This window comes from Pygoscelis adeliae, unplaced genomic scaffold, assembly GCF_000699105.1.
Source record: "Pygoscelis adeliae isolate BGI_AS28 unplaced genomic scaffold, ASM69910v1 Scaffold63, whole genome shotgun sequence".
In the NCBI taxonomy this organism is placed as follows: Eukaryota; Metazoa; Chordata; class Aves; order Sphenisciformes; family Spheniscidae; genus Pygoscelis; species Pygoscelis adeliae.
In genome coordinates, this window is record NW_008824414.1 from 6,520,815 (window position 1) to 6,539,430 (window position 18,616).

The following is an 18,616-nucleotide window of genomic DNA, read 5'->3' on the forward strand; positions in this document are numbered from 1 at the left end:
CCCCCCGCCCCCCCCCGGGCAAAAAAAAAACCCAAACAACAAACAACCCAAACTCTTGCAGATTCAGAAAGCCAATTTCCTCCTGATTGCTAGTTCAGGTTGTGTTCCTACCACAAGTTGAAGTCTTGAAGAACCTGAGGCTATAAAGCAAGTCATTGTTTAAGGATGATTTAAAGTCAGAAAACTGAGATCTGAGAGTGCTCAAAATACCTCATCTGATGTGTAAACATCAGAAAAAGAAGAAAATTCCAGAGGACTCAAAAGCAACCACTTCAGAAATGCAGTTCTGGGGACTGCCACAGTCACAGGCCAGCAACAAATATTCTCACCACAATAACAGACACGAGAATTGCCTTCTTACTAAATGCAGCACCTTATTACTTTCTGTTTTAACTTCTGGGCACAGTAAAGAGCAAAGAGCAAATATTTGTAAAAAGGGATTGGAAATGGTGATAGGAATTAGCCTCCAGAAGGTGTACAGGGATTCCTGCCAAAAGGAAGCAGAGTCTTACTGATGAACAGTAATTAAACACTCCCCAAACCTTCAACTTTGTACCCTGTGCTTCTGAAGATGCACAAGAGCCCATGTAAAGAGTGCAATTAGGGAGCTATTTTAATCAGATACAAGAAGAAATCCAACACACACACACAATTTGAGGGAAGCAGCAAATGTATGCAGCCTCCTGCTTTACAAATAAAACATAAGAACTGTAGTTCAAAAAGTCTTCACAAAGTTAGAAAACAAAAGGAGAAAAATATTTGGAGAAGGGAGGAAATGCTCAGGCCAAGCAGTGTAAGTCAAGTTGGTAAAAATCAAGACTGTTGCACTGAAACATTCACATTTTTTTCAGATAGTGTTTCCCACACAGTGTATAGCTGTAAAAACAGATAGACAACACAGCTATTTTCAGAAGCCCCTGAAGAGAAGACATCAAGAAGAGTGAAATATTGAATAAGGACACCGATAAGCCCATTACTCCAAGGGCGGAGGTTTACAGAAGGCATGAGAGGCAGCATTTGTTTTTATTTTTAACTGAGCCTAAGTATTTGCACTGCATATTTATTAAATGTCAGTGATAACATTCAACATTGCAAACTCCTTTCCAACGGGACAATCGACATGTCAAAACAATTCTCTATGTTTCTTACTAGAGGCTAGCAGCTTCAAGTGCCTTAGATAAAATGCCAAAAGGTTGGCAGGCCTTGCCAAGTGCTTATTTAGAAACGCCTATTTTAAAAGCAGCCTTTTTCAAACTTTGGGGTGTACTGCTCCAGAAGAGGGCAAAAGGAGTGTGGGAAGAATAGTCAGGAAACATAAGCAATCCTTCCTATCCAAAACAGCTTAGCTGTTGCATGGGTTAACTGAGGAGAGCAATGGGGTAGCAGTGTGAATGGGAAGATTCACCTAGGAGAAGAGCGTGGGGCAAAACAGCAAGCATAAAACTGCCACAGAGGAATGACAGATATTTGAGATTGGCCTGAACTGGCTTCTTTCATCTACATGAGAAGTCTCCAAATTCTGGAAAGGTTAAGTATGAAAAGCATAGCTGTGGACCCACTCTCATTACTATAGATTACACTGGGCCCTTAAGTCTTTCAGGCAATAGATACAGCCTATCACATGTATCAGAAGGAGTTAAAGCAACCAGTACAGATGTGTTTATAAAACCACATTGAAATATAAGTTAAGCAATTCAGAGCTCCTGCGGAAAAGCCATCTTCAGCCTCCTTTGTCGCACTATGAATTTCAGGCAGCATCTCAAAACAACCTCGAACCGGCATACACCCAAATGTAGCAAGCTAAGGACAAGTTAAGACCAGTGCCAGATTTACATTACATTTTTCTGTCTCACATGTTGAACAACCTGTCCACAACTCTGTCATTTCGTAAATTCCATCCACATCTCCTTCACTCCACTAATAAAAACTCTCTCAGCTATTTACCTCCTGCCATTCATCTTCATGCTGCCCTCCATAGCACTCCCCCACTTGAGCATGCAAAACTGCCCCACCTTAAGACTTCCTCCACCAAGCTCACACACCCTCTCTCCCTTGTTAATCTACTCACTTCATAGCAACAGAGTTATACAGAGTGTTAATTACCACTCTTTGCATCTTGCAACCAGCCCTCATTTCAACTGCAAGAACCACAGTGTATTGGCATCACCCTCCACCCTTTATTGCTTATTCCACCAGATCAGTCTCTCTAGTAGAGCTCTGATGAATCACTCCATATTTAAAGGAACATGTTCAATAATTCAATACTGAGTTAAAAACTGAACAGAGAGAAGAAGAAGAAGAATCATCAAACAAGCTGCTCTGTACATTTACCTCCACGAAACCTAAAACAGTTCTTAGAGAAAAGGTGGTGAGAGGGAAGGACAGAGTTTGAGCACCGGTTTGAAAAACTGGCTAAACAGGATTTTGGTCATGTAGCTGAGAGTACAAAGAGAGCGAAGAGACATGTTTCGCCAGCAGCAAAGCTGGATGAAAGCCAGCACAAGCTGCTGTGTTTTCTGCAAATGAATCCCAAGTGGCTGAAATGACACAGCCCCCTTCGTGTTGCCTTAACTATAACCGAACAAAGCTGTGGATCTTAGAGAAACAAGAAGATTCCTCATTAAGCTCTTTCTATAGTTATGATGCACAAAGCACTAAAATAAACCTCTGGCTATTTGGATATTCCCATTTCCCTAACTAAAAATAGCTCTCATCCTTGAGAAAGGCCACTGCATCTGCGCTGTATCTGTGCCTGGCATGGTAATGAAATACTGAGATAATTCAGTTGCAGAATGCATCTATGCTGTCAACTGAACCATTTCTAATACACCAAGATACTCTTGGGGATTCTCTCTTTAATTCATCTCCGAGAAATAACAGAAAATTTGGCTGCTTCTTACTCATCAGACCTCCAGCAGCTCCTAGTGCATCTTCAAAATAGGATCCTTTCCTTTAGCAATGCACAAAGTTTCTCTGTTTTGCTTCTTTTAGCCCTACTGACCCATCACAGCTAACAGTACCAGGCAAGACACAAAATTATTCACAAAGCTTCAGAATTAAAGGCATCCTTGCAATTTAACCAGGTCTGGAATGTTATGCCAAAGCATAACATAAAAATCCAGAAAGAACCTTAGCTTGTAGTCCACGCTTAAGCTAGACATGCATCTATTCCCAGGTAGAAAGATGAGTTATTAGATCTATCAATATTCTTTGCACAAAGGATGGTCCTCACAGTGTGGGGACCGTGGTAGAGAGGCATGTTACTAAATTGCCCAGAGATAACAATTTGGAGATCACACATGAATACATGATCAAGTTTCTGCCAAATTAGCATATCAAAAAGTGCTCATTTTGACTTCTATGCCATCTTTAGACTTAGGTGGGAGGACAAATCACACCTAGTCCAGCCAAAAATTAAGACGCGAGACAGACAGATGATACTTGATTTGGGATAAAGCCCGTCAAAAGAATTTGAACAGGCTTAGCATTCTAGATCAGTCTTTTGCAAGAAAAAAACCCAACAACAAAAAACAACACACCAACCCAAAACCAAACCTTATTCAGGAGTGACATCTTTTGGTCATTATTAAAAGGAAAACTTTCAGGAATAACTTAGAAGAAAAGTTATTTTGGCTCACCTATGCTCATATATGCCAATATATTCCCTTGAGCTTAAAGAACTCACGTAACTAATATGTAACTGTCCCAGAGAAAGTGAAAATATACTCCACAGATCTGTAAAACACACTGTTTGAGATGAAAAAAGTTTTATCTGAGGCACATAAATGTGAACTGCTTACATCTCTTTTGCTCAACCTGGAAAATTAGCTACATGTGTTCTTTTTTCCATATTCGTTTTAAGAAATCAAGAATAAATTTTCACTCTGACCAGCACGCATCTATTTTAGATCTCTTTCACAAATTATTTTACCCACATAAGAGACTTCATTCAGTAATGAATTATTAGAAAAAAAGGTGGAGGGCAGCATAGAAACCATTACAGGCAGACAGCTCTAATATACAGATATATGTATCTCTGTGTACTCATGCATATGTTTATGTATAGAATTATATATAGTGACATAAATTATAATATTAAAAAATCTCATCGGTTCAGCTGAACTTTCATGTTTGCATGTCTAACAATTCAGACTTTCTAAATTTATAAAATTATTTCTAAATTTCAGTTCACTATATTTCTCAACATTTTCTTTAAGTCCTGAAATTTGTTACATTTTATTAGCATAATGAAGTTTGAGAACTACAGCTTGTAGTCTATCAGACACATTATCAAATAGAATTTACCAAAACAAATCAATAATACTATAAGGTCTATACAGACTCACACATATATAGCCATGTTTTATGTTGTAGAAACAAGTAGCAACCACATAAAGCACTTCTTTCTCAATCCAGAAATATCAGAGTTCACTCTCATGCATACTTTCACACTTCACCACATGTGAATTGTCAATTGAAAAAGACATGTTAAACTTCTCTAATTGGAGCTTTCCTAGCAATGAGACCACATACTTCACATATTAACATCATATATACTACCACTTTGCAACAAACACATGTGCTTTGACTAAAGCCATACTGTTTATACCCATGTTTGATATCCAGTCTTACTGGTGTTAAAAAAAAAAACATCATTACGTATTAGACATTGCTGTAATTCACTACATTAGAGCTTTAGACTGTCTTTTAGGCCTTTGTTGTGGGTCATTCTTTGCTTGTAGCATAGAGCATATAACAATGATCTGTCTTCTTTCAGGTAAGAGAAGCATGGAGAACAAATGACGATCTCCAAAGAGGTCTCTCTGAAGAGTCCCTACTCCAAGTTCTGCTTCAACCAGCAAAGATATTGCAGTTCTTGCCTCAAAGCCTCATTTTATGGAAAGTGCTATACAATTTATTGCCAGAGAACACCCAAAACCAATTACATAGTTGCAGATGCGGTTCCTGAAAGGAGATGTCCAGTGGTTGAACACTGAAACAGGCTACCCAGAGAAGTTGCAGAGTCTCCATCCTTGGAGATATTCAAGACCCAACTGGACATGGTCCTTGGCAGCCTGCTCTAGCTGACCCTGCTTTCAGGGGTTGGACTAGATGACATCTATAGATCTCTTCCAACCTCAGCTACTGTGTGATTCTCTGATCTCTTTGAACTCTCTCTGTTTTGCCTACTCTGCAGCTACACTAAAGATCATTACATCAATACCACCACAGTGTATACATGTGTGTGTGGGGGGTGTTTGGGGAAGGACGTGTTAACTGGGGTGGGGGGGAAGGGGAGGAAATCAAGAGGTGAGATGCAGCCAAATTAGATTAACAGAACTTTTCTGCCACCAAAACATAAGCAAGACTGGAGCACCACTGAGAAACAAACATCCAGCAACCCTGAAGCCTCCCTTCAGACTTAAAGGCTCTAATACAGCATGAGAAATCTCAAGAGTAACAAGCCATGGGTTTGGTATACGAAGCTTGAACACATACAACATACCATGACTTGTCAACTTTGGGAAATATTCTCACTTGGACTTTGTGCCTCAGACCCTACACCCATGAGGGTTTCACATTTATTTACAATCCTCTCCATGGGCAGTTTTCTGCTCCTTCACTCTTCAAACCCTGGTGATAATGTCAGCCTTATCCATGCAATGGAGGAATTTAAAGCATGTCAATACTACTGGGAGGTGCACAGACTGCATTTCAGCAGTATTTACAAGTATGATAACCCTTTAGTGTGCTAGGTAACTTTTTAAACAGAGAATCCTATACTAAGCCCTTGCCTTTGTTCATCTGTTAACTGCTATTCCACATGGCTGATAATGGATACATGGCGACCTTGTACTGAAATTGCTGTACGGAAAAAAAGAAAAAAAAAGTGTAAGCCACAGTGCAGCCACAAGCTGCACCTAACTTTTTTTCCCCCTTCCAGCAAAATAGGAAAAATTACTGTATTTAGATACTATTCAGACACAAACATGAAAAAGAAATTGCCCCTTGGTTTTATTTCTCTGCAGGGGAAACTTACAGAAGATGACAGACGCAGCCCAGGTCCATGCGCTAGTAATGTTCAAAACCAATATTGCCAGTTTGATTTCTCCTATTAAGAGGAAAGCAATTTTTTGCTCTACTGAACACTAATGCCCAAGATTATTTAGTGACTGAAGACTAGCCTGGACAAAAGCATGGTTTTCATTTCCAGCATGCCACAGACAATGTAACTGTGCTCAATATGTCCAGTCAAGTTACATATCACTTTATACCTTATGAGGTACTATAAACTGTATTAAACAACTGAATGAGTAATCAGTCACAATGGCCACCATAAATGAGAGAGAGAGAGAGAGAGAGAGACGTACATATTACCCCAAACCAGCCAGAGTTTCCATCCAACTTTGGAATTTGCAAGTGTAAGAGCAGGTTTGCTCTCCTCAGTCTCAAGGAGATGCAGGATGTGGCACTGAGCTTCAAGCACTGTAGACTGTCTTCTCCTCAAGTATATTATGTTGCTTCTTATTACCTACTAATCTTGTTGTCATTTTGTATTCTTTCCTGAACAGAGGTCCAACAACAGCAAACCAGGTACTACACATCCTGCTGCTTCTGTTGCTGATACAGACGCTGGATGTCTGTATAGACATAAACTCATATTGTTGCCTTTCTCACAGAAAGAAACTAATCCTTTTCCACCCATGGCGTGAGCTAACAAAGGCAACAGGGTTAAGGTCTCAACTATCCTATGCTTGGGATTCTGCCTTAAAATTCCCAAATCACAAACCTTCAAAAGAAGAAGTAGTTAAAAAATACAGAATTATATTTTTAAAGCTATTTAAGATATCCATCTTTTATCTTTTACTTTGTTGGGAAGCTGAAGTTCCAGGATTACTTCCTCCTCCTCATTGTCATCACACAGGTCACCACAGAGTTCTCAAGTCAGGAAGGCACACAGCCTACATATACCTCTTATAATGACTGCAAGAGTTCAAGGGAGAAAAATTGAAGGTACTCTTCAAGTTTATCACATCCTTCCATTCAACAAAACATAGAAAAGTACTTTAAAATTCATCATACTCCTTCAGAATTACATAGAGGGACTGGAAACTTTACGCTTAGGTGAGGGTAGCCTACAGCTCATTTTCTGCATAAAAATAGGTTTGTTTATCATGGTTCAGCAACAGGTAGAATATGAAATACAGAAACAGAGCAACAGTTGTCATGCTTTGCCTGTCCAGTGACAGTTTGTACAGCATAGAAAACAGACCATTGTGACTCAGGCCTGTGATAAACTGTCTTAAGGGTGAAACTTCCACATTTCTTTCTTTGGCTCATTTTAATTGGGCCTGGGTCTTTGTGCGACAAAGTAAACAATAGCTAACTAAAAGTTTTAATTCTTCATAGGAAAGAATGCAAAAATCCAACCTTCTGCCAAGACAAAGATCTGTCCAAGCCATGCCACTTGAACATTTTATGAGCATTTTTGATTAATTATTTCTTAGATGGAAGTTTGCAACACCAGATTATTTGCATGCTTTCCAGCTATGGTATCTACAGCATCTAATTCAGGTAATGCATTAAGCATAAAAGGCAAGACCATGGTTCAGGCCATCTAAATGTCACAGCAATCAGGTCACAGCTTTTATCTTCAAAAGCACAATCTGTTGTAATAAGAGAGTGTTGAAATATGCAGAGTACTCCACAAATAAGCTACTTGAAGTTAGCCTTCTGTAAGATAAAGCACCCCAGTGCAGCAACATAAGAATTTCACAGTTTCTGGACTTACCTTGCTATGATATTATGTGTCAGAAAACTGCTAAATAAGGAAACACTTACTGAGATAAAATAAGTTTTCACCTTTAAATTAACCTGTATGAGAGAGGCCACTAGCTATCAAAAACAACAAAATAATGTAAAAATGATGCCTATCTTGCAGAACACCTTAGTGTTTGTTAGCACAGATTATTCATGTGTCTGTCCTTAAGCAAAAGGCAACTGAATATTAGTAATGCAAAAAATCCATACTCTGTCAACCTTTTACCTACATTTCAAGCAGGATTACAATGGTGCCTCACACTCCTCATAGGCTGCTTGCTATCAGCTCAACTCACAGAGCAAGTTATTACAGCCTGAAAGACAAGGTTGAACATACTTTCCAAACTCTAGGTTTTAATTAATGCCATGACTGCAATATTTCCTAAAGTTTTGATTTAAGCACAAGCTCTCTCTCACAGTGTTCTATACCTCCCCCACTCCCACTTACCTGTTTCAAGGACAAACTTTCATTAGCAACGTGATCTTTAGCACTGGCTCTATTGACTGTAATGCATGGTACTGCTCTATTTACTCAACACTACCTCATTGTTTGTAGTGCAAGCTTAACCAGTTGTAGAATAGCCAATACCTGCAAAATTAAAGCATTTTTTTCTATTGGGTTGTTTTTCAGGTTGTTTTTGTAGTAATATCCAGGGAAAGTAAAGAGGAGACATAAAAAGAAAGAAGACATACCTATTATCCACAATTCAGTTTCCTTCAAGATTCCCTAATACTCCTGCCTCTCCTTTAGACTTGTACTGTAAGAATATCATAGGCATAGACTCTCCTGAATAACAGCCTTGAGATCCATGAAGTATCTTTGCTTACATAAGAAACCAAGCGATTCTTGCTCAAACCCTTATAAATACCAGCAAAGAAGTCAAACTTCTCTAAACTGGCTCTACTCTGCTTTAGAAACAGGGAGTTTTCCCTTTCTTGTTCAATGTGCTTTCACAAAAACATAAAGGAGAAGTGGAAGTAGATCCCTAAGTCAGCTTGCCTTTAATCTCTGAAATTTTACAGTCACAGATTAGGGCAGCAACCCCATGCATCAGGAACTGATTATGTTTGATAAAAGGAAAAATGAGAGTAGGAAATTATTATCTCTAAGATTTTAGCAGTTCATAACTGAGTAGGATCAGAATTTACACTTGGCCTTCCAAAGAATTCAGACCTGCCCAATACAGAACAAGGACTGTCGTGGTTTAACCTCAGTTGGCAACTGAGCACCACACAGCTGCTTGCTCACTTCCCCCGGCCCCCCGGTTGGGATGGGGGAGAGAATTGGAAGAGCGCAAGTGAGAAAACTCGTGGTGACAATATAATGGTGACATTATTTAGATTATTTATTTAGATGTTGCTTCCTTTTATAGAACTACATCCTCTCTTTCAGGTAGCTTCTTGTTTCCAAAGTGAGTTCATTATGACCACAAAGACTTGATATGAGTTGTCTGGAATATGAACTGAGTCACGCAGCTTCTTGTGATCAATTCTCAGTGTCTGAGGTTTATAGGAAGAGAGGGTTGATTTATATTTTCTTTTGTTTCTTTAAGCATACCACAAAAGCAGCAGTTTTCTTCTCCTGCATTTAATATTTACATGGTGCCATTTCACATGCTTTACAATAAGCAGAAGTCCATACTGTAACAGTTTAATTGTGGTGTAAGAAATAACATTGGCTAATACACTCAAGTAATCAATCAAACAAACCCCAAAACTCTGTCATAGTCATATTCTTGTAACTGCTATGTATTTTCCAGTTCTCAATCTCATGCATCTCCCTCCAATCCAATAGTTATTTGATTCAAGAGGTTTGACGTGTTATACACTGTTTTGCGTCTCCCTTCAGCTGCAAAGGACTCCTAAATTGACTTTCAGGTACACAGCTATAATAAGATCTACTTACAAAGCAAAACCTCTACAGTGGGTTTTGCACTTTGTTTTCCAAGTTGCATACTATAGCTCTACTTTACTCTTAAGTAATTCTGTTGCAGTGAACTGCATTATCAGGAAAGTAATTCTGCCATAATTTCTGTAAAGACGTTTAATTTCACACACTGTCAATGTCTACACAATTCATTATAAAGCACATCCTTAAATTTCTCTAAAATTAGAGCGAAGGAATGGCAACACCACTAACTAAGTTTTGATTTCAATTCAGTAAGAACGATAACAGAATTCAGACACTGCCCTAGAGCTCTAATAATAGAACCTTTTCTTTTAAGCTAACAGGTATCCAAAATCATCACAGGAGCCAAGTTTTTGCGAAAGAGAATACAACTGTTTCTTAATCTTAAAGTTAAGTTTCTTTCCAATGTTTTAGTGCTAACACAACATCCATTTCTCAACACTTCTTGCCCCTCTCTGCCCACTGCAGCTCTACAAAGAAAGGTAGCAGGGGGGAAAGAAAAACTATAATATTTTTAAATACAAGTTCAGGAGAAGTGGCAGGGTTGGTTTTTTTGTTTGTTTGTTTTGTCACTCATCACAAGTGGTGAGCATTTAAATTTCAATTCCCAATACCTTTTGCATAATATTTATCTTATAAATCACATCTACCTTCACAGCATGTGGATTTAATGAATGAGGGACAGATTAGTAAAGCAGCTGCTTATAGACAAAGCAAAAACAGAGGCTATTGTATAGAAGTATACTGGAGTAAGCTGTGAACAGTTTAAAGAACATCAACACAGATTTATCAGAGCAAAGCACTAAAAAACAGTCTGTAGAGCAAACATGACTTCTGATTCTGTACCTTCTTAGGACACACACGTGAAGTTGCTTTCCAGAGTATCAGTATTTTCCTTCTGTCTTGAAATAAGATTGTAGCTAACAGAAATGGATCATGAAGGAAAACAACATGATCTCTCTGCAGTTTTAATGCAAAGCAGCAACTATTATGAAGGAAAAAAAGCTTTTCCAGAGCAGACAGGAGATGGCAAAGACATGAATGTGAGGAAGAGGGAGAATTACTGTTTATGTTTCTAATTAAGAGACATAAAAGTTCCAATTTTAACCATAGAAATTATAAAATAAAACAGGGCTGACATTATGTTGCTACAAAAAAAAAAAATTAATCTCCAATCAGCATTTTTAGTTTTGGCCACAACACTGCTTTGCTAGCAATATCAATTCCAGCATCTATGCGTCACTCTTAAACCTAACTGTTCAGCAAAGAAGTGCTGCAACATGTTGACAGAGATGTTGCCCTTGTTTGGCAGCACTTAACTACCCAAGACCTTCTGCATATAACTTAAGGGTGGTGTTTTTTTTTTAAAAAAGGAAGAAAAAATTCCAAGTAAACCAACACACGGATGCAAGAACTATGCAACCCTTTCAAAAGCTGTGACAAGAACCAGATAAAATGCTACCAGAGGAAGAGGGAAAAAGTGGAGGCTTGCAGACAGTCCAGAGTACCCACACAAGTTTTCTAAGCTGCTTCCATGTTAACATGTAAGAACTGGTAGAAGCACTGCACGTATACTTATTGTCAAAATGGTAGAATACAAATCCTTTATTCCTCAGCCACTTTTGAAAACCCTAACAACAGTTCATTAACATGTTTCCAGTGACTTTTCCAATAGCTACTTACAGCAAGTTAGAGGAAAGAAGTTCAAAGTCTCTGAGGATCATGCAATCCAGCAATCTTTGTACTAAAAGGCTTCTACTCTGTGTTTTACTGTCTTCCAATGACTTTAAAAAAAGCTGCAAATACAATTTCAAGTGAAATTCAAACATTCAGATATAATAGCATAGCTGTGAGAACATCCAAATGTGCTAGTGACACAGTTTTCAAACACTGCACAACATCACACTATGTGAAGTGTCAATAGTGTTTCAAGCTATTCTGGATAGGTCATAGTAAAGTTTATTTTTCTATATATGCTAATCCACCCAGACTTGGTAAGAGATTTAATGTTACTGTTTAACTTCACCAGAACAAGCAGCAGCATTCACTATCATAACAAGTCTACTCAGGCTCATTCTCAAACCACTGGGCCACATTATTCACTTCTAATGACAATTTTAAGAGAAGAAGATAGCCCAGGTAGCCAAGACTACCACATTTTTATGCTTGCAAAGAAAAGAATATGCAGCTTCAGACAAATTCCTTTATTTAATTCTCTGCTCATTCTGAACTGAAATGCACCTAAATACAGGAACAACACTTAAGGGAATACTTGAGGAATTCAGATGAAAGTATTGCAGCCTTCAGAGAAGCTAAGGTTATTGCTTTTCCACCAAACCTAATAGACTGTAAATGCTGCCAATAACAAATGCATTCACATGATCTACATATGTATATTCATGTGTACATATATATATTACATACATAGCAGAGGAACTCCTGCTATTAACTCTCCTCTGCTTTTGAGGTAACAGATTTGAGTGCTTCAATAATAATGTAGTGGGAGCTGGGTAGCACAGAGGATTTGTAAAGGGAAAAATAGTTTACCTATACCATCAACAACAGAATTACAACTAGGGTTCTGAAACAAGAGTTAGCCACCCATTTTCACTGCTGAAAAAAAAAATTCCACGCTGTAACAGCCTGCAGCTACAGGAAGCATTAGCACATCGTTACTTCACCACAGTAAAGACTAATTATATTCCAATATTAGGTATCAAACATAACCAATGCTCATCTAAGTTTATCAATGGAAATAGGGAGCTATTAGGTGCTAATACATAGTAAGAACCCCGCATAAGGCTACATGCACACAGTACACTCAGCCCTCCTGTAAGAGCAGGTGTTTATCACTTACCTGCCCTGACAACCTGAAGGCCACCTTCTGTCTGTCAGGAAATCCTCATCATTCAAGGCTGATACCAAACCAAGGCCGTAGTTTCACAATACAAACTGCTTGGTGGCCAACCTGTCTTAAAAGGTTTCTTTCCTTTCACCCGCACTGCTTGTCCACACCTTGGTGCTATGGCTGCCCTCGGAAAAACTACCTAATCTGCCACACTGTACATCAGACAGAACCGCTCCAAACCAGAATCGTTTTTAACTCAGAACAGTGCCCTGCTCCAGTTTAATATGCAGCCCCAAAAACTTTTGTATTGGCAGAATGCAGGTGAGGGAGGTCCATGTAGCAGGAGCTACCTAAGTGAAAGGTGCCACTAAAAAGTTTTCATGCAACTGCAGCTTGAGAACATGATGCGGGGGCAGAAATACCTTGAGCTGGTATCGCCATCAAACATGTTGGATCATGAAAATACAACCAAAGGGTGTAGTTTCATGGGACGTGAGCTTGGACAGCAAAGCAGCTTAGAAGTTCCCACCCTATCTGCTCATTTCAGTGATTCTGTTTACAGCGCAGCTTCACAAAGAGTTTTACTGACACAACAAAAAGAGGGCAAAGTATGGTGCAGGCGCAAGAAAGAAGCTGGCTTCACTGCTGAAGCCAAATCTTGTGAAACTACACCCTAAGTATTTGTTGTGGAGAGAACAGCCTGCTCAGTAACACTTGCCAAAGGTTTGCCAAACACCTGCTCCAAAACTTCAAAACTCAGACCCAGCAAATATTCCAAAATACAGACTCTGTTAGGAGTTTTATTGAGGTGATGCAGTCATCAAATAATCTGAAGTTGGAAGACCAACCACGAGACTCAAGAAAAAATAAAAAAAGAAAAAAAAAAAATCACCCTGCATTTTCAGGTTTTTTTCTGCAGTCCGAAGGTTCAGAGACGTATTAAAAAAAAATTAAAAAAATCATTTATCCAAAGTGAAGGCATGACAGCTGGCAAGTGAGCCAAGAAAACTTTCTGCTAGCACTTTGTGAAGAAGAGGCTGCGGAACAAGTTTCTCTTAAAAAAAAAAAGTTGTAACCGGTTTATCAGGTTAGAGGAATTCACCAGTTCTTCCACCTCTCCCCCCATCCCATTTGTTTCCAAATGCTCATCTAACCAGCTTGTTTCTTGCTGAATTTGTTGATATGTGCGAAAATAAATTGCACCTGCAGCTCAGCTGGATGATCAATAGGGATCCAAACATGCTTTAGAGAACTGGTAATTTGTTGTCACCTGATGAAGTGGCAACCCCTCAGGATTTTCAATTTGTGCATAGTTTAGGAGAGTGGGGGGAAAAAAAGCCCAGCTTTGTCTGTCTATGTTTAAGAATATGAATCGAATCTATTATTGATGTACTGGATTCAATGTACTATGCGATGAAAGATCAGCAAGACTAGGACAGTCTTTCAATCAATTTTTTAATACTTAAATGTCAATCCATAGATGAAATTTGGATGCTTTCAATAGGTCCAAAAGCAGACCCAGCTCTCATGAGACCTCTCCCTTTTTATGTATATCGTTCAAAGTAAGATGGTAATTACAGCTAAATACTACAGACAGCTCTCCAAAATCTAAGAAGAGCTAATAATTTATCCTTTGTCAGAGAGACATGCAAATATTGCCTTGCAAAAGGAAAGTAACATGTCTTAAGGCAAGTCATGTTGATTCAGCCAGGTTTTCTGTATGGGAAGGATTAAGAAATCCACTTTCAACTTAGTATTCGATCTTTAACTTAGAATTCCCATGGTTAGAATCAGAGAAGCACATGAAGGTGTCAGCTTTTTGATGACAGAGTAATGGGCCTGAGAGAAAGGCAAAGTTCATTTTGGTTTTGCTCTTTAAAAGCAAGCTTCCATTCCTGCAAGGTTTCAGAGATCAACCTGAAAATAATTTTCTCCCTCAAAAGCTTGGAAACTGGGAAACCATAAAGCTGCAGCAGTTATTTAGAAAGATATAAATAACATGCTAAATAAGCCAGTCCTGTGATTTGAGGATCTGAACAATGAAACCTAGCAAGAATGTCCCAGTAATGGAAGAAACGTAGGATGCTATTCCCTTTAGTAAGTAGTGTAGGTAATGCATGTTTAGAGGCTTACATCACAGGCTCAAGATAGTTCCAGATACACACTTGAACAAGAGATCTCCTACTTACTTTGTTAAAAAAAATCCTCGCATTTTTCTACTCAGTAGCATTCTGCAACTACAACACCACCTCAGTCAGCAGCTATAAGTTCACCATTATTGGTCCAACAACAGAGATAAGTTATTAATGCCATTTTGAACTAAATACATCAAGCAGACTGCTTCCAAAGGACACACATTTTATGACTTCAGGTAACTATTTGCCTAATATTTGTACATTACCAGGATCTCTCCTCCCTACCCAAAACATAGCTATCAGAACATTGCACATCACCTATCAGAAAATGTAGCTGGATCCCATAAATGCACTAGCATCTGTGGAATCAAATGCTTGTTACCATGGACAAGTACAGTATTTAAAAACTTGCAGCAAAATGCGTAGAACGTACACTGGAGCAAATAGCTTGGTTATTTGGGGGCACTGTGCTTCAGAACCTCACTTCGTAAAATTACACAGCAAAAATGTATCGATGGGGAACCCTATTTTAGAATATTTCTTAAGACAAACCCAAGTAGTAAGTCATGTGAGATGTTAACACTGTAAGAATATGAAGTAAAATTGAAACGATGCATCATTTGTTGAAGTGCCTTGTTACAAGCAGAGTAAAGACTTAACCACAGATTACAGGCTTTTGGTAGACCCTATCATTGCTAGAAAGCGAACTAAATAGTAATAGAAAGAGGCTTCCTGTGGTCAGTGGAAAAACTCCAGACCCACACTACCTGATCGACTGCTTACCAGTTACGAATCACAGAATCAGAATCACAGAATGGTTGAGGTTGGGAGAGACCTCTGAAGCACAGACAAAAGTTACAATGGATTTGTGCTTAGTGATTCTCGCTTCCCTCTACATGTAGAGACTGGGAACCCAAGGCAAAAGCCAGAAGCAGGCACTGAAATTTGCATTTATGTGATTGAGATGTGTGCTAAAGTGAGCAATTTTCAGCTGCATCTAATTTTCTACCACAATCCAAGCAGGGCGTGGAAAGCTAATTTCACATGCTTTATAACATTATCTCAAATCAAGGTACAAGTCTACTTCCTTTTCAAATAACCACTTCACCCACCTGTGCTTTTGCTAATCAAAATACTTAACTGAGAAAAAAAAAAACACAAACCAAACCCCAAAACCTGTATGTGTTGACAAATACCTGACTCATCCTTAAAATACATGATGCAATTAAAATATTTAATGGACTTATCTTCAAAAATGCAGAAAAGGAGCTATTATTAAAGAATACGGGATTTTGCTTTTTGCCACCACTGCAAGCGGGAGGATGAATTAATTCTCTCCTAACTCCCACGGAGTCAGGACACGTGGAGGGGAAGGGAGACAAGCTTAGGTAAAGCGTGTTCCCGGAGACCTATGACAGAACTTGCCACATCACAACTGGCATCCAACAATTAACAGCAAAATCATTATTTAGTTGCATAGATATGCCAAAGAAAAAGGAAAAAAAATTGTTGTTTTTCCAAGAGTCTCTACCCACCTACACACAAAGGCAGTATTTCCTTTTATTTGCTAAGGCAGACCCACCTACAGTGCAATTTATGGCAATAAGATACAATCTCTCATAAAGTATTGAGTATAATTAAAGTGTGTCTGTTATAAAGGTAAACAGAGTATACTAGGCTAAGCTGTTCCAGATGTCTTTAGTGCAAGATCTGGGACAAGATCAAACCTGCAGCTGCACATTTTCTCAGGGGTTATTTTGAAGCTTTAAAAAAAAAAAAAAAAATCACCTCTTGGTCTCTAGCAAAACTAGTGCAAGTAGAATAACTGCCATCTGCAGCTAATGTTGACAGATTTTAAGGCACATAAAAGTTACACAATTCTATTTTCAAAGCTACTCACTCCAGAGTGAAGTGTTAACCATTCAGTATCAAAGAGGGTTAGGACCTAGTCTGCCAAGTTATCTGTGTCACCAGAAGTTACAGCAACATGAACCTGTTCTACTGCCTAAGCAAGTTTCTTGCTGAAACACACCTATGAATGATTCAGACAAGGTGTGGAAAGCCAGTTTTATATGTTACACAAAAATGCACTATTGTATTTTTCCATTCAAGCACATTTCATATATAGAAAAGACAGTGAAAGCAAGCAAACTTTCAGGAACTGCATACGTATACACTACTTGCATGAAAATTTTTTAGGTAACTTAGGGCCTCTTGAACGACAAGGATCATACAAATTTACAGATTTACTGTCTTAGTGTGATATTAAGTGAGCCAAAGAGCAATATACAGAAATGGTATAAAAAAAAAATCCAATCACTTTATAATCCACTAAACTAATTAAGCTCATCCGGAAAAGAGTGATACACAAGCACAGCTGATGTTTTACGAAAGTATAGTTTTGAAGATTTCAACTAACTTTAAGAATAACAAATGAGAAAAGGTCACGTTTTTTAATACACATTATAGCAGTGAACCTGTAGATTAAAACATACCACCTGAATTTTGAAAGTTTGATTAGCACTGCTAAACTAAGAAGTGCTCTTATCGGCCCACTCTTTTAAGGCTTGAGTAAGAGAAATTTAGAATAAAAGCAGACCCATCAAAATAATCAGAAGCCAGATCTTCCAAGGACTAGAGTGTCAGCCCAAATACCCTGGCATTGTACATAACTGTTTCAGAATTACGGGGTTCCCATTTCAAATGGTTCAGGTCTCTTTTGGGTTAGCTTTAAAATAAGCACAAAAACTTGCTAGTGATTTCAAAGGGAAAGGCAAAATTAAAGTCTGTTTCTTTTATCAAAGCAACTGAATCTTGTCCCCAGGCTTCACCGTGAATAGCCCCTGCTCCCGAGAGCAGCACCTCACCTGTTGAAGAACCCGGTCCAGTGGTTCAGCTTTGCCCAATCCCTCTGGTGTTAAGCCACTCACTTCGCGACACTGGTCACTTAAGTCCAAGTTGTCTGCTTTCACCAGGGATTTGTGTAGTGTCCCTACCTAAAAACATTTAAGAAACGATGGACAAAAGTGAGGAACAATCGAATTAGCTCTTTTTAACAGTGCGTTCAGACTGCAGAAAAATCAGAAGGGTGCAGTATCGCATTCCTGATAACAATCGCAACGAGAAAAAGCATTTGTCGATTTCACAAATCGAAACCTTTTGCCTCGGTTTCTTTCCCTCCCACCCAGGAGAGCCACGCTCTCTGCTTCGGTGAATCGGAACCGGTTTTCATGTGACGCCTTTTGCAGTTAGCACCGATTTTTGCGGGAGTTGTTAACTGCAAAGGGAAGATCACGTAATGTTAAGGCAGTTTCCTGAATCTCTTCATGAAACTGATAGTCATGTTTGTTTTATCAAAGCCCTTCATCTCTAGGGGGTCCTTGATTATGATAGGGCTTTGGGAAAAAAAAATTAGAGCATATTTTCAGATTAGCCTCAAAATTAAAAGGAAGTCAATATTCTCTTAAAGGGTTAGCCAAACACTGGTTTAAAAAAACAAAAAAAAGTCTCCCGCAGCAGGCCGCAGAGGGTCCAACGGTTACCCTGAGACAGCTCCCATGAAAGCATGCACGTTCGGAGCCTACTGAAGGCAGCTTTTTGTTTTAAAGCTTCAGAAGTCCGTAGATATCTTCGAATTTGAAGCTACAGATGTTTTAAGGGGGACGGGGCAGGGGGGTGGAAGCGACCAAACTTTCTTTAAGAGTTACTTCTTCCCTCAAAACGGAAGAAAAAAGGCCCTTCTTGAGCGACTAACCCGATGAGTGAATGACCCCCGGGCAGGGGGGCCCCACTCCCTCCCCTCCCCTCGGTGCATTTGTGAAATGAACAAACGGCTCCGGGGAGGCGGCGAGCGGCCGGGCGAGCCTGCTCGCCCTGCGCCCGGGGAACGCGCCCTCGGACCGG

At 39.1% G+C, this 18,616-nt stretch overlaps 1 protein-coding gene across 1 annotated transcript in view; it reads right to left on the reverse strand.

The window, feature by feature from the left end:
- Nucleotides 1–18,616, reverse strand: part of ESRP2 (epithelial splicing regulatory protein 2) — a 64,751-nt gene that overhangs the window by 27,971 nt on the left and 18,164 nt on the right. Inside the window, exons 2-3 of the mRNA XM_009320853.1 lie at nucleotides 17,898–17,990; nucleotides 17,581–17,709 (exon numbers count right to left, since the gene is read on the reverse strand). Of these exons, the coding sequence (XP_009319128.1) occupies nucleotides 17,581–17,709; nucleotides 17,898–17,990 (222 nt within the window). The remainder of the gene's footprint in view (nucleotides 1–17,580; nucleotides 17,710–17,897; nucleotides 17,991–18,616) is intronic.